We start from the raw sequence: 23,897 nt of genomic DNA on the forward strand, positions 1-23,897 counted from the left end.
CGGTAACTGTAGGTATGTATACGTAGATGAATTGTTACTAGTTTGGGACTACTTTCTTACCTAGGTGCGTAAACTACGACATGAGGCGACTTCGACAAGTCGCTCCCCGACTATGCTCGGCTGGAAGGAGGGTAGATGACTGGCTACGCGATGTTGATGTAGCCGATGAAGATGGGGAGGAATACTTAGGATGCCTACTTAGGTATGAAGCTTGTGAAAGTGTGGGGGAAGATGCTACTCCGTGACTCCACGAAGCCGTCAAGAACTCTGACTCTAGTTCTAGATGCTACAAAGACGTAACTAGAAAGTGTAGTTACATACGAGTAGTTATCGGTATGTTCGAAGCCTTAGGTAGTTCTTTGTACTGGTGTACTACAAGGTATGTAGGTATATAGATCTCTTCACATGTAAAGCCGGGGAAGCTTTATTACAAATGGAACGGAGGTAAGTTTAGAGCTTTAACCCCTGGTCTTCATGAATGTCACATTATATCATTGGTCCAGTATTCCCCAGCTTCTCTTCCCCACATCCCAGTTAAAAACGGTAAGCTTCACTAACAACTTAACTAATAACGAGCGCTTATTGGTTCGTTATGCCGTAAAGGGGTAAGTCCATCTGCCCGCCGCTCATAAGGAACCGTTTTTATCGTCAATTGGAGATTCTCAAGTTGTTGATCATGACGGCATTAATTCTCCAATATTACAATATTTATCTTATCTTTACGCTCAAATTACCTAACTGAAGAAACACATTCAAATCACGATAACTAAGAGTTACTATATTATATAGCGATATCGCTGCTTAATTGAGCTCCTCTTCTCGGGGATATCTCGAAATGATAGGAACGTGCATTGCGTTAGATACATAGTAAAAAGATACATACCTTTGATAATAAGAATCTAGCCAGATCCAACCCTCCATGTATGGAGTTCCGAAGATACGGGATGGTAAATAGCAACGCCATTGGACGCTTTGCATAAAGAAAACGGGCGGCTAGAGTGACGTAGTCAACCTGGAACTCCCGAAGTACCGAAACTGCGATGCTCCCGGCTGCCGAGGTCGGATGCCAGCCAATTCGAGGTCCTAGATCGCCTGAGTTGCCGAGAGTACCCGAACCCAGTTCTAGCTAAGAATCTACCTAGTTTGCTTTGAATTATCGTGATACCAGCTATCACCCGCTACGTACTCAATACTACTGCAATGCTTAGCGATTTACTTACTGTAACGGAGAGAGAGAGTTGAGTAGCTGTATAAGCTGGCTGCCTACCTCTTACCTACCTACTACTTGGGAAGAAAATAGCAGGGGCCCCAAGCGGGAAACGCCGGATTCAAGCTAACGAAAGAGCTACAAGCTGATATTCATATACGTATATTTGGCTTTGAGGTCTAACTACTATATCTTAAATACTCTTTACGATATTCATTGGCGTGGACACAAGCTATTTCCTATCTATGAAGCAATAGAACTTGCGGGTACTAAGCTTAGCTAGGCGCTGAGTATTTTCTTAATTGTTTACATAATTTGGCATGCTCCAGAGTGTTAAGCTACCCTTACACCATAAATAAACATCAGCGCCTAGACGTGGCCTGGTTAATAGGAACGTCCTTGTTGTCATGGTACTATTCTTGAAGCCTCTGGAGCTTCCTGAATCCTCGTGTATTCCTCGTCTTCCTCGTCTTCTTCGTCTTCTTCGAGTGATGCTTCGTCGTGCTGAAATCAGCTGTCAACGGTCTTTTCGACAGGTAGTGCTGTATGATCTGTAAAATTGACTCGAGTTAAATATGAAGTAGCAACGTGATACATTATGGGCGAGGACATCACTTACCGAATCTCTCCAGGTTTAGCTCTCTGACAGCTGTTGTAATCTAGCATCTGCTCTGCGCGGGCAGCCTGGGCTCTATACGAGCCGAAGCGGATCTCGAGCCTCCGCTCGCCGCGCCACATCCACTGCTCAATGTCGTCGATCTGGAATTCGATCTCGGAGTGGAAGAGGGGCTCCAAAACCTCCATATCGACTACTTGAGGCGAGTCCCAGATAACTAGGACTCGGCTGCAGGCGGACTCTGGCTGTGGTGCCACGCGGATCCGGTGCATTTTTACTAGAGGTTTAAGCCCTCCAATATCGATCTTATCTTGCCTGATAAGATCGAGGAAGTTATCCGTCGCTCGACGATCCCAGAAGATCATCTTGGCTGCCGACGTGGTGAACTCATCACCCGATGCTGATTTCTCGTTCAAACCTTAGGATTATTGAGTGGTTAAGGGGGTTGCTGATGGGATGGTGTTTTTAGACACCACTGTCTTGTCCAGTTCTGAGAGCTTCTCAGAACGGTCGCAGTTGAATGAATAGGCGAATAATGTTGTTAATAGTACCCTATTTAGTTCGATGGTGTTCTTCTTGCTGCGTTGTTGTGATTAAATCGTAAGAGGCGATGAAAGTTATTGAAAGGTGATTCTGAATATTATCATTGCTTAGTTAGGTAGTTATTGAATGGATGTGTTATAGTATTAGAACTGTGTAGACTCTAAGCCCTGAGTCATAGTGGACGACTCAAGTACCTAAGGTAGAGCGAGAGAAAATAAAATATTGTGTTGTTGTAAGAAGTAAAAGTAGAATTAGACATGCGAGCGTCAGTTTTATATGCCTTCGTAGTAGTACCTATCTGTCGCACTTTCCAACGACATGCCTTCCACCCATCTCTGAATGTACCAAGGCAACCTCGCATGATATGGATGTTAGTGGCATAAGGATAGACGTAGTTGCCTGGTACATAGGTAGGTACCTGCCTGTTACAACCTCTCGAATGAACAGAGCAGGTGTATTGCAACTTCGTAGGGAAACTGTAAGCATGGAAGTATAAGCAAAACACAGGTACTACTGGATAAGCGTATATATTTGCCTTAGGTAGGTACCTATCTTGTGGCAGTATCGAAACTTAGAAGGAGAACTTGATGTCAACTCTGGGTCATCGCGATGAATAGTGTCAGAAGCATGCAACAGCCAAACTCTTCTTCGACCACTTAATTAGGTAAGTACCTAACATATATATCAGACAGGACCTCACATTTAGGTTTTTATATGCAAGTAGTCAATAAGACAAGACTATTAAGAACAGTTTACTCTTTATTCTATTTATGTACAAGATGCTATAATGTATACAAGTCCGAGGTCACTATAGGTAATTTGAGAAGACTCGACTAGGTGTAGGCTAGTGCTGCTAATACGACATAAAGCGATGCGTTACTTAGTAAATACCTGCGCAGGGACTCATTAAGAAGAAGAAGAAGACTGGTGGTGTTTTTGGTGGTAAGCCAACGCCTTCTTCTCAATCGCATCAAGCTCGGCTTGGACGTAGTGTACCACGGGCTCAACTATCTGGTGTACCTAACTCTTGTAAGGCTTGGGCCCGATCATGAGCTCTGGCTTGACGAGGGCGTCAAACTCCTCCGGCGTCAGGGCATTAAGTTCCAGTGCGCTCTCCTTTAGATTCAGGCCCTTCTTGTGTGCGTTCTTGGCGACCTTGGAAGCCATATCGTAACCGATCTTGGGGTTGAGGCAGGTAACCAGCATAAGTCTAAAAGCAGCAGTTATTAGTAAATATTCATTTAGGGGGCCATTGTTGAATTAACTTACGATTCCTTCATAATGTTGGAAATTCTCTCCTCGTTGGCTTCCAGACCCTCAACAAGGTTTTTCTCGAACGAACGCATGCCATCGGCTAGGATTCTCACACTGTGTAGCAGGTTTCGGATGATAAGGGGCTTGTAGACGTTGAGCTCGAACTGGCCGTTCATGCCGCCGATGGTTGTGGCTAAGTGGTTACCCATGACTTGAGCGCAAACCATAGTCAAGGCCTCACATTGAGTAGGGTTGACCTTGCCGGGCATGATACTGGAACCCGGCTCGTTCTCCGGCAGGATCAGCTCACCTAGACCGCAACGAGGGCCGCTGCCAAGATATCGGATGTCTTGAGCAATCTTGGTAAGAGACGCAGCTATGGTGTTGAGAGAACCTGAGGCCTGAACAATAGCGTCATGCGCAGCGAGAGCCTCGAACTTGTTCGGTGCTGTCTTAAACTCGGTTCCTGTCATCTTGCTGACTTCCTCGGCGATCGCCTCAGCGAAGCCTTCATAGGTGTTGATTCCCGTACCGACGGCAGTTCCGCCTTGAGCAAGTAGTCTTAGGTCCGGTATAGAGCTCTCGACTCGCTTAATACCAAAGTCTAGCTGAGCAACGTATCCCGAGAACTCTTGCGCCAAAGTAAGAGGTGTGGCATCCTGAAGATGTGTTCGTCCAATCTTGATGATGTTCCTGGCGTTGAAATCGTCAACCTTCTTCTGTAGCGCGTCTCGGAGGCTCTTCAAAGCAGGTAAGAGCTCGCCTTCGAACTCGAGAACGGCGGCGATATGCATGACGGTGGGAAAGGTATCGTTCGAAGAGGCGGAACGGTTGACATGGTCGTTCGGGTGGACCGGCTTCTTGGAGCCCTTGACACCTCCGAGGATCTCAATAGCTCGGTTCGAGATAACTTCGTTGGCGTTCATGTTGGACTGAGTACCCGAACCGGTCTGCCAGACGACGAGGGGGAAGTGGTCGATGAGCTTGAGGTCAGCCACCTCGGCGGCAGCTTGCTGGATGGCCTTGCCGATCTTCTCATCTATAATAATATAGTCGCATCGTGTAAGCCAATACCCCGCCATAGCGTAGTTAGGGAACAATGCGCTCCGTGAAAGATTGTGGCATACCAAGTCCGTACCGCATATTGACGGTGGCCGCAGCGCCCTTCAGGATACCGAATGCTCTGATAATCGGAGGGGGCATTCGATCTTGAGGCTGGTTGATGCGAAAGTTGGAGAGGGATCGCTGAGTTTGAGCTCCCCAGTACTTGTCGGCGGGGACTTGGACTTCGCCAAAGGCATCGCTCTCGATTCTCACATTTTCGGCCATTCTTATCGACGTCGCATGTAGGTTTCTTTGGAATTGTAGGGAATGCGTAGGTTTGCTAGAGATATAACTGGTACGGAGAGATCTCGAGGCGACATTTGACGATGTGGAGATGCCATTGCATGTGCAAAAAAGCCGAGGAGCAGTCCTCGGCCCAAATAGGTTTCTAGCTTGGCCGCAGGCCGCAGCTCCTGCCGATCGCAGCATGTTTTACGGCGCACAGTAGCTTCCCCGAGATCAATTCAAAGACGGAAGCTGCCAATTGGTCATGGTACGTCAGCTGACGGGTACGAGAAGCGGTAATTGCAGGTGATCTTGTGAAAGGTCGGGTTAAACTTACATACCCGTAGGTGAGGATAGTGTATGTTTTAGTAGGCAGGAATTGTAAAAGAAAGGAGGAAAGATAAAATTGCTACAAAAAAACGCTCAATATTTTTTTTGAGTGATGCTATTTACAGATTACCTCAACAGCACTTCATTACATACAGATTACCCCACATAACTTAGCCGGCAACCAAAATTAAAGGTAGTAAGCCAGTTACTATGTAGTTCCATTCGACCATTTTTTATTCACCTATCCCTGCTATAGAAGATGCGGTCCGGAAACACCCGAACGCGATAAAATGAAATGAGATGAGAACGTCTATTGAATTGTACTTCCGTATCCCTTACGTAAAGGGATATGTATTATGTACACGTATTAATAAAGTGCAAACTCAACAAGAACTATTAATACACAGGAGGGTGAAAAGGGGGGACGACCATCTCAGAATCGAAAAGAAACAAACTACCTAGCTCGTAGAGAATCGCATTTCAGTACTTACAAACGACTGATGCGAATTATGGATTATGAAAGCAGATTTTGTTCCAACCAGAGCCATGATTAAGTACAACCAGTACCGTAGCTTCGTGTAGCATAAGGAGGAGTTCGCCCATTGGCAATCCGTGCTCAACCGCCACCCCTCCCCATTTCTTGTAGAAAGTAGAAAGTAGAAAACAAAAGACTGAACAAAACAAGAAACATGATCGTAGTGCCTAGAGATTTTTCTGTGTTCCGACATGGTAAAACAAACAGTGCCGTATCCAGATCCCTTGCAGCTACGTATTCCAGGAATTTATTCCCAAAGCATCCAAGCTATTCATCAACAGATGCGAAGGATGCAAAGGAGAAGACCCTCTGTTGTAACTCCGATGTAGCCTGAAACTCCTTGAAGTTGATGCATGTTCATATCCCTAATAGGGATGGAAAAGAAAATTAGCAAGGCGACGTCACGAATTAAGTGTCTTGATCATCATCTTGGTCTTATACTTGTCGACGATGAGTAGACCGCGCGTGAGGAAGATGCCGTCCATCGCATCTATCACCTTATTAAACGTAGAGGCAGCCCCACGTTCTTGCGTGAATCGAACAATGCAGAGCTGATTACGTCTGCCGTGTTCGATGACCGTCATGATCTCCGCTGCGAAGGAAGTTTCCTTCAATTCGAGATCTGTGAATAGGAAACGGTTAGTTACTGCTCTTGTATAGAAGAGGCTGGGTATAGCACTTACCATTCTTACTACCAACTCGTGCAAAGACAAGGTTACGTTCCTTGTCAACCACGATATCCCTCATACCGTGACGACGCCATCCTTTCAGCAAAATGACAATTTCTTGTCTCACATGGCGACGGGGGATTGAGAAGCAAATGTATCTGGTTGCAGGTTTAACCCGGAACAAGCGAGCCAGCCAGTTCTGCTGGGGCTCGATATTGCGGCCTCCGGATTTCTCCTGCGATTTCTTAGTCTGAAGCCGATGAGACGAACGACTAGATGCTCGAGGAGGCTCGGGGTTAGAGGAATCATTAACCTCAGGACCTATATTTGCAATTAGTTTCCATAGTCCCGTTGGTGGTTACGGATGAGCTTACCCGCAAGCGAAACTTTGAACTGGGATTGCTCTTTGTTACCACGCCAGAAGGCGAAGGGAAAACTCCTCTTCTTCACTGGCTGCGCAGCTGGATTGGCCGATGTGTTAGTTTCCGTGTGGTTGAGGGCATCAACGTTCCCCCAATTGGAGCCATCCGACGATTCGAATTTTTCCTTAGAGCTGCGCTTGAACCACGACGATTTCTTCTTGATGGTGGTAGTAGAATCCGTTCTAGCTCGCATAGTAGGCATGACAGGCTCGTCAGAGGGCTCGTTGGAACTGGGTGTTCTTATCTCATCCTCTACATACTGCTGGCGAAGGGTAAGTCCTTGTCGCACCTGTGGAATCTCTTTCACGCCCTGGGATAACTCCTTGCGGCTATTGGAATCGACTGGGACGGTGATTTTTCGACGCCGATTAGATGGAGAATCGACTAGGCGTATTGTGTCCACAGTTTGGGCCAGGTGTTCCAAGCCCGCAGCCTCCTCAGCTAGTACATGACGAGCCGGTGAAGACTCGGCAGGCGCGGAAACGACTCGCAGTCTATCTCCATCTTCGAACGAGTCATCTTCCTTCGCACCCTCATTAATAGCCGGTAAGGGTATTTTATCTTTACCCCATTGCGTGCTGTACTGTGAGTAGATAGGAGCCGATACGATTCTACGCTCTGCTCCTGCCTGCTCAAAGGGCCTACCAGACTGACCAGGTCGACTGCGTTGCGAAACCATCTTGCAGCCTTGCCCCGCGGAGTCGAGTATACCGCCATTAACCTGATCGGTTCTCTTCGCTGTTGCATATCTATGCACGTCCAAATCTTTAGGAGCCGTCGGCAACGGCCACGACTCCCGTGGCTGTGTGTTAAATCTCATTTCTCCTGCTCCTTGAATGGCCGGGGTCGGAGTGCTGGTAGAAGTCAAGATAGTTTTCGTCTCTGAAAATGAAGACTCGCCTAGGTAAGACTCTTGACTTAGGAGGGTACTATTGAAGGCATCATCACAGTCTTTTGCGATGGTATTGCTGAATTGGCGTAGCTCCTCGTTCCAGCACAAACCATCGTCTTTAGCTTGGGACATTTCAGAGAGCTGTGTACCTGATCGAGTTCCTTCGCGATTCTTAGACAACCTCTTCTTCTTATTGGAACCGGTCGGGGTTGAGGGAATTTGGCCATAGGTGGTGCTGTGTACCGTGACATTGGTGGGACTACATTCTGCTTCGCTTTGACTAGCTAATTGTCTATGCGCACGCGAGAAGTCAACTCGGCGTTTGCGACGTGAGGCAGACCGCTTATATGAAATCTCCTCGCCACTTTGTATTGAATTCAGAGAACGCCGTGAGCCACGTAGAGTAGGCGGAGCTTTCATGTGCTTTCCACCCGTTCCACGTCGTGAATACGTGGAGTTGGTCCTGGCTGACCTACTGCGTATGCTTGGGGCTTGCGAGTTTCGCGTAGACGTGGTGCCGTTGCGGTGGATTACGATCTTCGCCTGGCTGGCCACGACATCATCCAGAACACGGGAGGATTTGTATGGATCGTAGCTTTGGATGGTGGCACCGCAATCTATAGAAGCTCTCTCCAGAGGCTCACCATTCTCATCAGTGGCGATATTAGAGATAACGGTGAATCGTGACATAGATCGTCCATTCTTGGACGGAAAATCCAAAGTGGTATACTTTTTCTTCCAGTTCGGGGGCTGTAGATGGTGGTAATCGCTCGCGGAATACGTTAACTCTGTACCGTAGTTTTCCAATCTCTTCTCCCTATAGCTGTAGAGGAGCCAGTAGAACGTCTTGAACTCGTTGCGTCTGTAATTTAAGTTAGCAGAGCGAGAGTCGCTTGGTATTAGTTAAACTTACTCGGGGCTTACTAGCTTCGATGCTAGCTGCTTTTCATCAAACGTATGCCACACGGACTTCAACTGCCTTAGAGTCTGCATATCAAGCTCGTCGGCTGGCACCGGGTCGTATCGTGCATCCCGCGTATAACCATGGGCACGGTCTCCGTTGTTGAGATTGTCCAAGTAGTCATACCGACGAAGTAAAGGATGCTGCCAAATCTCCCGAATGGATATGCGCTCGTCCGGATTTAACGTTAGCAGTCTGCCAATTAGGTCCCGAGCTTCGCGGCCGATGAAAGAGGGCATATGGTACTGGCCCCTTCTGATTTTCGCAAGCAGTAGATGAACATTGTCATCCTCAAAGGGGAGAACATTACACATGCAAGCATACAGTATGACTCCGAGACTCCAAATATCTGTTTTGTCACCCCGGTAGTAGTTACGGTTCATGAGTTCAGGAGCAGCATAGTGCGGACTTCCACAGGCCGTTTTCAATAAGTGGTTTGGGCCTTGATGCATGGCGGACATACCGAAGTCGGTAATCTTGATCCGGAAGTCCTTGGTGAGAAGTATGTTCTCCGGCTTTAGATCACGGTGGCATATGTTGAAAGAGTGAACATATTCCAAAGCATCAAGTATCTGACGGAAGAAATACATTGTTTCGTCCTCGGCTAGTGGGCCAGCTCTAGCAAGGTAACTGTAGAGGTCCCCTTGTTCTACGTACTCGAGTACAAGATAGCTGTTTCTAATATTAGTAACTGAGTCTTACAATCCTCGAAGTTATACGTACATTTCCGACCGGTTCTCCCAGATATCGTAGAGCTTCACGATATTCGGATGGTCGATTAGCTTCATAATAGCCACTTCCCTTTCGATAACGAACGGGATTCGATTCTCGGACTTGTACTCTGCGCGAGTGCGATCCCATTTGTCGAGGGCGGCTATGCTGCCTGGTTGCATCATTGAATTGCCGTTTCTAGAGAGGATCTTTACGGCGGCAAGCTGATTCGTAACATTATGTCTTACCAACCGAACCCGGGCGGCCGAACCATTACCCAAAGTCTTCCCCAGTTTCCACGGCCCGATGTGAGTTTTACGGCGCTCACCACCAGAGGTTGTCACCGTGGTAGTTGAAGCTTGTGAGTGTCGCTTGTTGTCTGTAGTATTCTGCGGAATCACTGAGGCGCGAGAATTGGTCTTAGTAGGCGCTCGCGGGTCGCCATGCTTCGAAGTAGCACTTGGGTCTGAGCCAGCATGTTGGCGCACCGAATTGGTGGGATGAGCTCTAAGAGGGTTAAATTGAGGAACCTGAGCTTGAGATGATTTGGTTGAATGCGTCGAGGATGTATTGTTTATGCGAGCAGTCGCATCACCCAACGGGGCGCGGGAGGACCGAGAGGTCGGTCCACGATAATCCGCCATGTCGAAGAGATACTTAGACCATATCTATCCTAATTGGATTTAAGGCGGCCAATAGGAAGGATAATGCGCATTAAACAATAGTAGGTTATAGTGTGTAGCTCTGCTTGGAGCACAACAAACTGGGGGAAGGGAAAGGATTTGATGATGTAGTAATGCGCATGAAGATGAGAAACAAGAGAAGAAACAAGAGAGTGATGAGATAGAAAGATGAGAGTGCGTAGTAATAGGAACGACTTCGCACCAGGCGAACCAAAAACAACAAGCGTGTCAAGTTCTGCCAAATAGATGCAAGTCTGAAGTCTGAAGTCTGACTTCTCAAGTCTTGGAAGGTGATAAAAGACTTTGTGCAGTGCAGTGCAGTAGCGCTTGAGAAAATGAGGTTGAATGTAGTTTGGGTAAAAGAAAGTGAGCCTCGGATAAGTTGGCAGAATATTCAGAATATTCTGCTCAAGCTGAGAAGTGGTGCGCGAAGTATGGGGAGAATGTAGGTTAAGTTGAGGAATGCGATTCGGATTTGATGGAGTCGTACCTCTAAGACACCGTAAGCTACCCACCTTCTACCGTAGTGATGCGTATGATTTCCGGGGTAACATTCCTAAAAGCTGTCAAAACCGTTGCCTTGGTGTTGTTCTTTTCTACAGCTGTTCAATTCCCGGTACAGATACCTTAGGTTAGGTACCTTACCTAAGGTAATGCATGCACTTGCATCCATCGCAAGTACGATATCTCCCCCACCTGCCACCTTCTACACCAATGCTGCATATTCTCAGCGGAGACCACATAGCGTAATGCATATCTTAGCAAGCATCACCTAGCAACTAGAATTAGACTAAACTAAAGATGGGTAAGGTGAGAGAAGGAAAGGTAACTACGTGTATCAAATGCTACATATCGGCTTCATCCAGTAGTCATGGAAACGGCAAGGACGTGTATGCATCAGAATAACAAACAAGTGTAGCAACCATTGATTATAGAGTTCTAGTAAGATGGGATATGAAAAAGAAATATTGAGAGCATTTTGAAACAATATTCAATTGTATGTCTAGGCCTTGGGATCAGGCTTAGGAATATATATAAGGTATACCTATAAGGTAGATATCTACTAGGTCCAAGTTAAGCTGCAAGCTGGAAGCTGAAGGCACGAAGTGTCGTTGGAATTACAGGGATCAGCTTAGTGGATAAATTCGAGCCGCAGGAACCCCAGTCTCCGACCTGGATTATACATATGTACCCAAGTACCTAAGCTGTCAAAAAAAAAGTACCCACATATACTGCCTAATTGGGTAATTTCTTATTCAAGTTTAAGTGCCCTTCTTGTCCCCCACTAGCAGAACGCGTCCGTTTTTACGTAGTACAGCAAACCGCGTCTTCAGCTTATGGATTTTATCACACAAACACTTCGGCTACTATTAATCTAATGAAGTCGACCTTCCACCAGAATTTAGATACCGAACCCCCAATATAAGCGCATTCCTCTGAAATGACCTCTTAATCCGATCACCCCGACATCCTCTCGAAATCAAGCCCGGTTTCCCGATTATCTAACTACCTATTCTCAATCATGCCGTCTCTAGAACCCCGCCGTCGATCGAGAGCCCGCTTCGAAGAAGAGAACGATGAACAGTCTTCAGTAGCGGAATCACCAAAACGGCAGAGGCGTGATACAAATGGCGCTTTATCAGATGAAGATGGAGATGATCAAAGCAAGCAGGGCGTTTCGCGACAGAGACGGATTAAGAGATCGAGCTCGCCGTCGGGCCTCCCCCATGAGAATAGCACAGGGGAATTCCAAACTGGTGCTATAGTCAGGGTTTTGGTCGAGGATTTTGTCACCTACGAACATGCCGTGTTCAATCCAGGCCCGAATCTCAACATGGTCATTGGTCCAAACGGTACTGGCAAGAGTTCACTGGTCTGTGCCATATGCCTTGGGTTAGGTTTCCACCCAAAACATCTCGGCCGGGCGAGCAACGTGGGAGAGTTTGTAAAGCATGGAAAAGACACCGCTATTGTCGAGATTGAACTACAAGGCCGACCGGGCGAGCTATCCAACCATGTAATCCGCCTACAGATTCGGAAGGAGGATAACAAGACGAAGTGGTGGATCAATGGGAAAGAGAGTACGCATACTGCTGTTAAAACCCTTACGAGTGATTTGCGCATTCAAATCGACAACCTATGTCAATTCCTGCCCCAGGATAGGGTGGCCGAGTTTGCCGGTCTTACTCCTATACAACTTCTCCACGAGACCCTACGAGCTGCTGCACCCGAACAGATGATCATTTGGCACAACCAACTGAAGGAGCTACATAAGAAGCATAAAGAGGTCAAAAGTAGACTTGACGCCTGCGCCGAGACTTTGAAAGGCCACGAGACACGCCAACAGGGATCGCAGGCCGACGTAGATAGACTTCGCGAAAGAGAAGCGATCCAGAAGAGGATCAAAGACCTCCATAATGCCCGTGCCATTGCTGAATATAATAACCTTCGTCGCATAGTAAGCGACGCGAAACAAAGGAGCAAAGATGCGGTCAAGAGGCTACAGGAGCTGGAAGAAGCGTGTGGACCTGCCCTACAGGCTGTCAATCGAAAGCAGGAATATCGGCAACGAATCGAAGCCGTAGTCGGGGAGCGAAAGAATGCGTTGAAGAATGCTGAGGCTGCATGCGATCGACTTTTGCAGAATATCGAGGCCCAAGAAGAACAGATAAAGCATATTCAAAACAAGAAGGTTGCAGAGGAAGGGTCTCATAACTCCAAGCGAAATGATCTCGCAAAAATACGCAGGACGATTACGGATCTCGAGGCTAAATTGCAGAACAAGCCCCCGGAGTTTGTTGCTTCTGATTGGAATCAGAAAATTGTAAGTGATAATATCCTTATCCCCCATAGTTTTCTATTGCTGATTTACACACCTAGCGACAACAAGAGCATATACTGCGTGAAAATGAAGCAGAGAAACGTACATTACGTAGTCAACTCGACGATCTGAAGGATAAAAATTCTCGGAAGAATCAAGAGAGGGAACAATACGAAAAGGACTTGGAAGCTCTAAACTCTCAAGAGGGTCAGAAACTTGTTCATTTGAAAAAAGTCCACCAAGATGCTGCGAAAGGTTGGGAATGGCTCCGAGAGAATCAAAATGAGTTCGAGAAGGAGGTCTTTGGTCCGCCAATGCTCAACTGTTCCATCACAAATCCGCAGTATTCGGATCAAATCCAGTCGCTCATCTCTAGGGATGACTTCTTTTGCTTCACCTGCCAAACTCGTAACGACCACAAAAAGCTAAGCGCACAGTTCTTTAATAAGCTAGGCATTTCAGTAACAATCAGGACTTGTGGTAGCGAGTTCTCCTCATTTCGACCGGTCATTCCTAAGGAACAAATTCGCGAGATGGGTCTTGACGCATACGCCATTGAGTATCTAGAAGGCCCGGAGCCAGTTCTCGCGATGCTCTGTTCCGAGAGGAGGCTACACACCTCCGGAGTTGCTCTTCGGGATATCAGTAATGAGCAATATGAACTGATAGCAAGCTGTCAGGGGATAGCCAGTTGGGCCTCTGGCCCCTTTACGTATCGTATTACGAGGCGCAGGGAATATGCCAATGCAGTCTCAACTTCTACGAGAAAAGTTCAGCAGGGCCAGTTCTGGACAAACCAACCTGTTGACCAGGCTGAAAGAAATGCGCTGCAAAGACGTATTGACGAAGCGAATGAAGAGTTACGGGAGATACGAGCACAGGGACATGAAATTAAGAGACGTATCGCAGAACTAGACGAGGCTGTAGAGCCGACCCGCCAACAAATAGTGAGTAACCTCTGTTAACCCATGTATGTATATATAGCTCGCGATTCTAACAACGCCACAGGACGTACTTAGGAGAGAGAAGAACGAGTTGCAGAAAGCTGCCACGCTATATGCAACGCTTGGAGATAAAATCGGTAAGTAGATACTGCCCAACGAATAGCAGCACTGACTAACAAAAAATATAGCAACGGAGAAGAGAGCCCTAGAAAACACGCAGAAAGACCTTCTAGAATGTCGAAAGCGAATATTTGAATATAGCGCCCAAGAGGACCAGCTCGTTATCGAGAAGGCTCGGTCCGTTCTGAAACATAAAGAACAGCTTCCTCAGATCCGCGATGCCCACCAAGCATTGCTAGAGGCTCAGATCCGCCTTATTGAAGCCGAGTCGGATGTCAAAGGTTTGGAAGAACAAAACTCCAATATCAAGCAACAGCTTGATGAGAAGAGAGACGAGATCAAAAACGCCAAAGCCGAGATGCTGAGGTTGAAAGAGGCAGCAATTGATGCCAAGCGTAAAGTAGAAGAAGCCGTTGACGACGGTGGCGATGACCGACTCGCTTACCTGACCGGCTTAGCGGAGGATAAAACCGCGGAGGAAGTCGATCTCGAGATCGGCGCCGAGTCTACTAAACTCGAGCTGATTCACGGGGTCGACCCCGCGATCCTACGACAGTACGAGAAGCGCGCGCAGGATATCCAAGAGCTGACGCGCAAGAAGGAGGAGCTGAACGCGAAGCTCGAAACGTATGTCAGGAAGATCAAGCAAGTCATGGAGCAATGGGAGCCCGGCGTCGACGACGTTGTCGGCAAGATCAACGATGCCTTTAGCTACAACTTCGAGCAGATCAACTGCGCGGGCGAGGTCGGCATTCACAAGGACGAGGACTTTGAGCAGTGGGCCATCGAGATCAAGGTCAAATTCCGGTAAGCTTACCTCTTCCCCCTCTAAAGAAGATAACTAGAAGGTATACTAACACCCCACGTCCATGCAGCGAAAACGAAACCCTCCAACAACTAAACCAACACCGCCAATCCGGCGGCGAGCGCGCCGTCTCCACCATCTTCTACCTCATGGCGCTGCAGAGCATGGCGCAGGCACCCTTCCGCGTCGTCGACGAGATCAACCAGGGCATGGACCCGCGCAACGAGCGCATGGTGCACGAGCGCATGGTCGAGATCGCGTGTCGCGAGCACACGAGCCAGTACTTCCTCATCACGCCCAAACTCCTCACCGGCCTGCGATACGACGAGCGCATGCGCGTGCTGTGCATCGCGTCCGGCGAGCATATGCCCCCGGCGGAGGACGCGAAGAAGCTCGATTTTGGCAATTTGGTGAAGATCCAGCGGAGGCTTGTTGCTCCGGCTGCGTAGACGATGGGGTGGGTGTATGTATGGTTGCGAGGGCGCTGTAAGGATTAGGTACCTACCTACATATAAGGGGTCCTGGTCCTCCTTGTAGGTAGGTAGTTGCAGTTCACGCGCTACTTTAGGTGCATAAGTGTGTTTATAAGGGAATAACTAGATAAAAAAGTACCTAGGTATGTATGAATGCTATTGTAGGAGTGGAGTTCTGAGGAATGGCGAGGTGGTTGGTAGATTTATACCCTACTAAAGGAGTAATGAAAAGGAAAAGGTAAAACGAAGGATGGCAAGAAATAAATGGACTTAGGAGAAGTTCTCCGAAGGGAAGGGCTAGGTAGATACTTCGATACCAATGCATTGTTTACTTGCTACACAAGGTGCCTTACACTGCATGCTGTCTTACCTCGCCGTTATATTTCACGTATACTACGTTATCAACGGAAGTAATAAAACAGAAGCGAATTACTACACCCTAAACGCCGTCACGAAGGAGGATTCAGATTATATGCGATTAACATTATATATGGTAGGTGCATAGGTAGGTACCTCTTGGGGGTATCTAAGTAGGTAATGTATGCAGATGGCTCACTCTATACAAGCTCCCCTGCCCGCCTCTTCATATCTTCATTTCTCATCTTTGTCTCCTCTTCATAATCGTTTCCGCCCCACCCTACATATTCCTCAGAATATCTAACACACCCTTCACCTTTCCCCCCAGCGTAAGCGCATACCCAACCCCCACAACACCCTTCGCGAATCTCCATCCGCGCTCCTGGCTCCCGACGGGATACTGCACGGGCGGCGGGATAGACGTCCGTATCCCTAGGAAGGCGAACCGGTCCTCGCATATGCTCTTCAGATTACACAGGCCCCGCAATCCCTCCTCGGCTGCGAAGCGTCCGTATCCCGAGCCGCCGACGCCGCCGAATGGTAATTGTACAGCGTAAAACACCGCAAAGTCATTGACGGCTACGCCGCCTGCGCGCACGCCGTGGACGACTTCTTTCAAGATTGGGTCTGAGTCTCGCCCGTAGACTGAGGCGCCAAGGCCGAAGTCGGGGGCATTGGCCAGACGTAAGAGTTCTGCAGCGCTGGGCGAGGGGGACCGAAGGATCGTCATGATCGGTCCGAAACACTCTTCATTCGCGATCGCCATGTCGGGCGTTACGTCGACAAGGAGAGTCGGCTGGAAGTAGAAACCCTTGGGGTGGTCAGGATGTATGTATCGAGTGCCACCGGCGAGGAGTCGTGCACCGTTGGCTACGGCGTCTTTGACCAGGTTCTCGAGTCGTGTGAATGAGGCATCCGATACCATGGCACCGACATCTTTGTCGAGGCCGAGGCGGAGAGCTTTGACGCGGGGTCCGAGCATAGCTACAAGTTTGTCGTAAACACCAGGTGCGGCAATAATTCGCTCGATACCGATGCAGTTCTGTCCCGAGGCCTGGAAGGTTCCACGTAGTAGAGTCTCAACGATCCGCTTAAGGTCGGATTCCGCTGAGTCGAGTACAATAGCAGCATCTTTACCACCAAGCTCTGCGACTAAGGGGATGAGGCTCTTGGCTGCGCTGGAGGCAACATGGTGGCATACGGGTCGGCTGCCGATAAAAGTAAGATGACTGATGCCAGGATGACTCGTTAAATGTCCAGCAGTTTGAGGCCAGCAGACGACGGTCTGTATCAGCTGGGGATCGTGACCATGTGCTACTAGTGCGCCCCTTACAATGCTCGTGTAATACGCGGCGCTCCAGCACGTCTGCTCGCTAACTTTCACAACAATACCATTTCCGGCAAAGATAGCACTGATCATAGGACCTATCATATTATGAAAGGGGTAATTCCAACTGACCAGAGCCGCCACGACACCTAAGGGTTCGTATTGAACCGTATTCTTCTTATACGCCATGAGTAGATTTGTCGGACGTCGGCTCGGACGCAGGGCCTTCTCGCCGTGCTTGATAGTCCATTCTAGCTTCTCGGCCGTGACCATGATCTCGCCCAGCTGAGCATCTAGCATGGTCTTACCCGAATCTAAAGAGCTTACTTGGCATATTTGTTCCTGATTATCAAGTACATGTTGCAACATGGTACGCAACACCTTCCTCCGCTCGCTAAACGTGGTCTTGGCCCATTGCTTCTGTGCCGCTGCTGACTGGGCAATGGCACGATCGATGCCGTCGGGCGTGGAGGGGTTGACGAAGCCGAGGAATTGGCCTGTGGCTGGGGCGTAACATTGAATGGCCGTTGTACCGGAAACCTTGATGGTAGGATTGTCGAGGATCTTGAGCTCGTCGGGTTTCTTGGGAGCTGGGACGGTGTATCGCTTGGGTTTATCCCAGTAGTCGGTATGGGTGTTGTAGAGTATTAGACCACCAACTACGGCAAATATGACGGGGAACGCAGCGAAGGCGAAGTCTTTGATCCTGTATATGAGTCGTTATGAGATAGCCGTGAAGAAGGGGTAATATTGAAGACCTAGAAACGTACGGAAATCCTCGTATGAGGATGCTGAATTCATCGATCCATTGAACGAGATCTTTGGCCGCCATTTTATATATATCCTACCCTACCACTTTCTAGTTGAGTGAATATATCATCACATAGCTAGTTCACAACTCAACCGAGGAACTTTTGGCATGATCTCCTTGATGGATGTTGTTCAATTGCAGGATATGATCGTACCACCAGCTCTACGAACTGAAGCTCCATTTTATTATGTGTTATCGATAGCCCCTGGTTCCTGCATTCTATACATTATCGATTCGACAGGGGTAAGAGCTGTCGACTGTATGTAAGTTAGGTGGGTACCTAGGTACGCATCTCTGTAGATATATCTTATCGATATCAGATACGTCCCTTATGTCACATGATAACTGTATAACCCCACGTTAGTGAGGTAACTCTCATTGAGTCATCCCTCCTCAATCGCTCTTTTTTTTTCGGGCTATACGACGCGGGGCACACCAAGCAATGCTGCGTGCGCTCTACAGAGGGAATAGGCTAATAACTTCTACTTGGCTCAGATCACCATCATTTACCACCAGAACATTCTTTAGCCCTTCAAGTCTGTTGTGTCAATCGTCTGTCCACCAATATCCCCCCTCTGCCGGAACTGGCGACATGGCTTCTAAAGAGGCCAAGATATCCCTGAAGGCGCCCAAGGGTACACGCGACTGGTCGGGCGCAGACCTTCTCCTACGAGATCACGTCTTGTACGTTTCGCCCGTCACCATTTACACCGCCCGTTTGTTAATCTAGTATCCAGTGAGACCATCAGCAATATATTCAAACTCCACGGCGGCACTCCCCTCGACACCCCCGTATTCGAATTAAAGGAAATTCTGGCTGGCAAATATGGCGAGGAGGCCCGTCTGATATATAACCTCGAAGATCAGGGCGGCGAGCTATGCGCCCTACGCTACGATCTAACAGTGCCTTTCGCCCGTTGGCTAGCTATGAACAATGTTCAGCAAATCAAGCGTTACCAGATCGCTAAGGTCTACCGTCGCGACCAGCCGGCCATCGCCCGAGGCAGGATGCGCGAGTTCTACCAGTGCGACTTCGACATCGCCGGAGCCTACGACCCCATAATACCCGACGCAGAGATATTACGTGTCATCGTCGAAACATTCAATGCCCTCGGGCTCGACATTACCATCAAGACCAACCACAGACGAATCCTAGACGGCATATTTTCCGTCGCAGGTGTTCCCGCAGACAAGATACGCCCAATTAGCTCAGCGGTAGATAAGTTGGATAAGGAACCCTGGGACGTCGTTAAGAAAGAAATGGTTGAGCAAAAGGGTCTCCCCGAGGAGGTCGCCGACAAAATTGGAGTGTTCGTACTGAACCGCGGTACCATTGACGAAATGATAGAGTTTATTAAGGCCGACCCGAACCTTTCGGCCAATGAGGAGATAAAAGCTGGACTTGCCGATATGGATCTCCTATCTTCTTATTCTAAAGCACTAGGCACCTTCGATAACGTCTCGTTCGACCTGTCGCTGGCGCGAGGCCTGGACTACTACACAGGGCTGATCTTCGAGGTCATCCAAAAACCGGCCGATACAAAGGACAAGGACGGCACACGATATCCGGAGAAGTCATCCAAGAATGCAGACGCTTCTGCCGTAGGTAGTATCGCTGCAGGTGGCCGATATGACAACCTTGTTGGCATGTACGGCAAGAAGCAGATCCCCTGCGTGGGCATCTCGTTCGGCGTCGACCGCATTTTCACTATCCTCAAAGCGCGGCGCGGCGAGAATGAAGGCCGCTCGCGTCAGGTCGACGTATACGTCATGGCGTTCGGTGGCAAGGAGTTCAACGGCCTGCTGCTAGAGCGTATGTCGATCGCGCGACAGCTATGGGAAGCCGGCATCCGCGCCGAATTCAGCGCCAAGGTCAAGCCCCGTCTACCACAACAGTTCAAGGCTGCCGAAGAAGTGCCGCTCGGCATTATCTTAGGTCAGGACGAGCTTGCAGAGGGCAAGGTGCGATTAAAGGTTTTAGGAACCGGGAAGGGTGGCAAAGAAGGCGAGAAGGACGAGAAAGACCAGGGACAGCTTGTCTCGAGAGAGAATTTGGTCGAGGAGGTCAAGAAGTTATTACAGAGTCAGACTCTTCCGATAAGATAGATACCTACCTACATAACTTAGATAAATGCGCTTCCCTAGCGCTAGGATTTGGAACAAGACAAAAAAAATGTTTAGGAATTGGTCGGCCTTGTGTGATCTAGGTACTTGTGATATGAATATGTTGGACTTGATTCAGGGGTAGGTAAAGCCCCTAACTATGTTGACTTGGCATTAGTCAAAGAATGGTAGCTAAGAAGGTAAAGCAGATGGCTTAAGGCTCGGGAAGGATATTCAATTTATATATCTTCCGTCTCAATTTATCGTTGTGTTAGTGTTGATGGGTAGTTGGGTTTATTAAGGGGTAAAACTGCATGCGCTACTGGAAGCTCTGGGTTGTGGATTTATTACGTTAGTAACATTTGCGAATAAGTTAGATACATTTAAAGTAATACGCTAAACACCTTGCTCTATATACCACCTCGCCATTCTTAACTTATGTACCTAATATGTCGTCGGTTTACTCCTATCTCTAGGGCCGATGTAATCTATTTCCATCAAAATGGGCAAAATGTCCAAAACACCTCGTAAAGGTACCGTTTATATACAATATAGCATTACATTCCAATATGTTCTTCTCGTCATTATGATCGTAAACTGCCTAGTTGAGTCGGCAAGGCGGGTCTGGGGTTATCCAATTCGTAACACGAATGGAGCCTATCGTTATAGTAGACCAATATACTAAATAAATGAAAGCGAAATCCAGTAGTTACATGAGACTTGGGTATTTCTGTAGGCCGTCTTATTCCGTAATTTGAGAAGCCCCGATCGTTCTATGTAGACGACGTCTCGGAGGGGTCTATTAAGATAGGTAGTCGTGGAATTTTGATGCGTCCAACCATAGGTTTAAGTCTTTCTTCAGTTTGTTCGTAAGATTTTTGTAAGCGTCCCTCCAAGAAAGTACCCCTTTCATGGTAGGGTGAGGCTTTCGGTTGCGGTGCTGGGTCTAGCTCGCTCGGTCGAATGGTAGGGGAGTTGAGGACAGGGATATCGTCTATAGTAGAGCCGGTATCGGGATCAGGCGATATAACAATTGCAGGAGAGCCCTGGCTATTGGTTATAGTAGTAACGGACGCAGCTGGCGAAGAGGGTTGCATGGCCCGCGAGGAACTAGGATGGACCACCGGGACCTCTAGCGTGTCCCGTCGTTGTCTTGGCCTGCCTCTGGTTTGTCCGGCAGACGATGACGCGTCTTGATATTGTACGTCGAATGAGCTCTGGCCGGCCGGTAAGGTATTCGAGTGCTGGACTCCACGTGTCGAAGGCGACGGTGATGATGAACGTGATACGGGGGAGGGTGGGTGTGGAGCTGATATTGCTCGTGTCATCGTCGGACTACCTTCAATACTATATCTAGAGGAAATACTACCGGCGAAGCTACCTGCTCTCGACGGCCGTATGCTAGCGCTCTCGTCGTCGTTGCGATGATGATTATAAGCCTCCCTAACCCGAGCTAGGTCCGGGTTTCGCTTATCTTCCGCCGGGATCTCGGGGAAGTCTATTGCTTTCCCGTGCTTAAACTCGGAATCGTCGAACCGATCATGTGATGCTGTGCCTAGGTAATTGCTAACGACCAGCAGCGTATTGTACACTTTACGCCTGTTGCCTATGTCGTGCATAGATGGCCGACTTTCGGTGGGCGCAATTTCGGTTGAGGTTTCTCTTCCGCTGTTTGAAGAGCTGGACCGAACGTGGGCTGTACTCGGGGCGGCGACGGAGTGAGAGGAACTAATGAAAAGACCACCGTTCATATCTTGCATAGATGGAGAGCTTCTTAAGTCATGCTCCGGATGGGTAATGTCATCACAGTGCGTGATTTCAATACCCCCGCTATGTAGAGAAGAGCTGGCCCTGGGTCTAGTGGGATGTTGTCCGTCATCGAAGTGATGAATAGGATCCGACAGGTTCGCGCCTCTCTTCGTAGCTTCTATATCTACCGCTAGAAGCATATAAAGAGACCCTAACGCAGCAAGTCCGGTACCGACAAGGGGTGCCCACTATTCAGAGTGCCGCAATTAGTAAAATGTCCCGGGTAAGATTGAGAATTCTATGACAGTCTTAAGGATGGGAAGAAGTCATAGAGTGAGTTGGGATGAAGATAGTTGGTTGCTAACCTGTCCTGTGAACATGACTATCAGCATTTCGAACTAGCTACGAATGCCCATTAACACATACCTATGCTACCCATTGGTTCAGTCTGGTATGAGACTTCGGGGCTGAAGAAGTTCAATTCGCCGAATATGATGATTGCGATTACTGCAGCGCTGAATAGAGGAACCTCTAGTGTGCTTAAGAAAAGCCTGACGTGGTGATTGACTTTACTCATCGCCGCGACGGTGGCACCATTCGTCCTATTAGTAGCACTTATTGTTAGTAACGGATATCCTTGAAGGGAGGAAAGGTTATATATAGGTAATCCAAGCTAATGATAATTAGGTGCCTATTTCGTGACGACATGTACTATCTATAGGTTAAATGATGGAAATAGATTATTAAGATATTCTTACCCTTCTATCAGCTGGTCCCCTTTTGCTGGGCCGAACCTTGACTTCCAGTTGATCTCAAGGATTTTATTCCACATTGACACGAGCGAGAGGACAGCGGGAATACAGCAAGCTGCTGCGAGAAGCGTAACGGCGTTGAAGGCGAGTCTGTTCGGTGCTGGTATGACATAGATTTCATTCGTAGCTCCTTGCCGTAGGGGAGACTGGGGCCCTTTCTCGATGGAGCAGGTGAGGTTACAAGAGGCATTCTCGTAGGGGAAATTCTTAGGGTCATGAAGAGGGATAGGATGACCCGACTCGTCGTGCGTGCAAGGTGATGTTGTGATCCGAAAGAACTCGACTGTCAAACTGAGTAGACCTTCGTTCGTAAGCGTATATCCCGAAACCCGTAATGGAAGTACATGAAGCTTACCGGCAAGAACAATGCCAGTCCAAAGAAAGATTATGTTCCGGCCAGGGTTTTCGAAATAGGTTCGAGATATCCTGACTGACAATGGAGCCGCTAGGATCCCAATCGAGCAAAACTGAAAGGCCCCATAGATGTCCATATCAACGGCAGCTAAGGTAAAGCGCTATTAGCTAATTGTTGTAAAGCTTTGGCTTGACGTTCGAAACACTTACTATCTACGTGCACCGAGGCGAGAACAATGCCATGAAGAGCTGCGACGGCAGGGAAAATCACTATAATTCGTCGTATTAGTTACTATTTCTCGTATACATTGTGTTGTATAAGTGCTTCGGGTTACTGTAATAGACAAACGACAAGAGTAGAGGGCTGGGTACTTACACGCAGCTGCTAGACAGGCGTTTCTAAGCCACTCTGCTTTTCGAGCAAAGACACAAGCTGCTACAAGGACATAGTATCTATAAAGATATCAATCATCAGTTTGTTATAATGACTTAATGATAATGGTATAGAGAGCTGTGTACAAACGAGTAGGGCAACTTACAAGACCCTCGATCCCGGTCCATACTGCCCTGACACCGGCCAGGCGCAGATGACCTGGGCAATTTCGTCTGTGTTAGTAGCATTGGTAGCATTAGAAGCCAGGGAAATAGCAGATTCGAGCGTTACGTTTCGACCGGCAACGGTATTCAGCAGCAAGGTCGAAGGAAGCGCTGGCATGACCTAGGAAAGACGACTCCAAAAGGAGTAAACAGACGTGCTAATCACATTCGTACGGGGGGGTATGGAGGGATTGCAAATGAGAAATGTCCCATCTCGAACATTTATTTCACTGCGTTGTTTTGTAGGTAGTCTGGCTAGGAGCTAGGACAGATAGATATAAAGCGTGGAAGTGGCAGAATAAGTCTTCAAATGCATCGATCGCCTCGCAGTTCTAAAACGTAGGGCTAACGAAACGAACGCGTAAAATGATCACAGGTAATCCAATATTGCCCAAACAGCCAAGTAAGTATATGTAGGTAGGTATGGTCAAAGTAAGCAAGATCCCGTCAGCTGAATTAGAATACGTCGCCAA

At 48.2% G+C, this 23,897-nt stretch overlaps 7 protein-coding genes across 7 annotated transcripts; 2 read left to right on the forward strand and 5 right to left on the reverse strand.

Annotated features, from left to right (window-relative positions):
* Positions 1–1,216: 1,216 nt before the first annotated feature.
* F5Y00DRAFT_232201 (uncharacterized protein) lies at positions 1,217–2,583 on the reverse strand. The gene has a single exon (XM_048007135.1). It carries the CDS (start codon positions 2,186–2,188, stop codon positions 1,823–1,825), a length of 366 nt encoding a protein of 121 aa, XP_047866775.1. The 5' UTR covers positions 2,189–2,583; the 3' UTR covers positions 1,217–1,822.
* Positions 2,584–3,107: 524 nt separating this feature from the next.
* F5Y00DRAFT_232203 (fumarate hydratase) lies at positions 3,108–5,483 on the reverse strand. Its single transcript, XM_048007136.1, has 4 exons — positions 5,287–5,483; positions 4,748–5,201; positions 3,636–4,659; positions 3,108–3,576 (listed from the first exon to the last, which is right to left on the reverse strand). The coding sequence occupies exons 2-4, from the start codon at positions 5,151–5,153 to the stop codon at positions 3,387–3,389; spliced, it is 1,620 nt and encodes a 539-aa protein (XP_047866776.1). The 5' UTR covers positions 5,154–5,201; positions 5,287–5,483; the 3' UTR covers positions 3,108–3,386.
* Positions 5,484–6,111: 628 nt separating this feature from the next.
* On the reverse strand, positions 6,112–10,396 carry F5Y00DRAFT_30198 (Pkinase-domain-containing protein). The gene is made up of 5 exons (XM_048013452.1): positions 9,481–10,396; positions 8,710–9,429; positions 6,857–8,658; positions 6,498–6,803; positions 6,112–6,436 (listed from the first exon to the last, which is right to left on the reverse strand). The coding sequence occupies exons 1-5, from the start codon at positions 10,110–10,112 to the stop codon at positions 6,216–6,218; spliced, it is 3,681 nt and encodes a 1,226-aa protein (XP_047866777.1). The 5' UTR covers positions 10,113–10,396; the 3' UTR covers positions 6,112–6,215.
* A 1,040-nt stretch (positions 10,397–11,436) lies between these two features.
* On the forward strand, positions 11,437–15,650 carry F5Y00DRAFT_30203 (P-loop containing nucleoside triphosphate hydrolase protein). The gene is made up of 5 exons (XM_048013453.1): positions 11,437–12,975; positions 13,032–13,919; positions 13,981–14,053; positions 14,105–14,843; positions 14,912–15,650. The coding sequence occupies exons 1-5, from the start codon at positions 11,674–11,676 to the stop codon at positions 15,288–15,290; spliced, it is 3,381 nt and encodes a 1,126-aa protein (XP_047866778.1). The 5' UTR covers positions 11,437–11,673; the 3' UTR covers positions 15,291–15,650.
* A 126-nt stretch (positions 15,651–15,776) lies between these two features.
* F5Y00DRAFT_232208 (Aldedh-domain-containing protein) lies at positions 15,777–18,062 on the reverse strand. The gene is made up of 2 exons (XM_048007137.1): positions 17,769–18,062; positions 15,777–17,704 (listed from the first exon to the last, which is right to left on the reverse strand). Exons 1-2 carry the CDS (start codon positions 17,828–17,830, stop codon positions 15,952–15,954), a joined length of 1,815 nt encoding a protein of 604 aa, XP_047866779.1. The 5' UTR covers positions 17,831–18,062; the 3' UTR covers positions 15,777–15,951.
* A 146-nt stretch (positions 18,063–18,208) lies between these two features.
* On the forward strand, positions 18,209–20,321 carry F5Y00DRAFT_232210 (histidyl-tRNA synthetase). The gene is made up of 2 exons (XM_048007138.1): positions 18,209–18,493; positions 18,547–20,321. The coding sequence occupies exons 1-2, from the start codon at positions 18,252–18,254 to the stop codon at positions 19,913–19,915; spliced, it is 1,611 nt and encodes a 536-aa protein (XP_047866780.1). The 5' UTR covers positions 18,209–18,251; the 3' UTR covers positions 19,916–20,321.
* Positions 20,322–20,685: 364 nt separating this feature from the next.
* F5Y00DRAFT_268229 (uncharacterized protein) lies at positions 20,686–23,644 on the reverse strand (the record flags this gene model as incomplete). Its single annotated transcript, XM_048012217.1, has 10 exons — positions 23,367–23,644; positions 23,204–23,280; positions 23,038–23,097; positions 22,829–22,975; positions 22,420–22,774; positions 22,088–22,263; positions 22,027–22,031; positions 21,282–21,909; positions 20,817–21,251; positions 20,686–20,711 (listed from the first exon to the last, which is right to left on the reverse strand). Exons 1-10 carry the CDS (start codon positions 23,540–23,542, stop codon positions 20,686–20,688), a joined length of 2,085 nt encoding a protein of 694 aa, XP_047866781.1. The 5' UTR covers positions 23,543–23,644.
* Between the last annotated feature and the right edge of the window lie 253 nt (positions 23,645–23,897).

Source organism: Daldinia vernicosa, assembly GCF_022497035.1.
Source record: "Daldinia vernicosa strain CBS 139.73 unplaced genomic scaffold F5Y00scaffold_13, whole genome shotgun sequence".
Lineage (NCBI taxonomy): Eukaryota > Fungi > Ascomycota > Sordariomycetes > Xylariales > Hypoxylaceae > Daldinia > Daldinia vernicosa.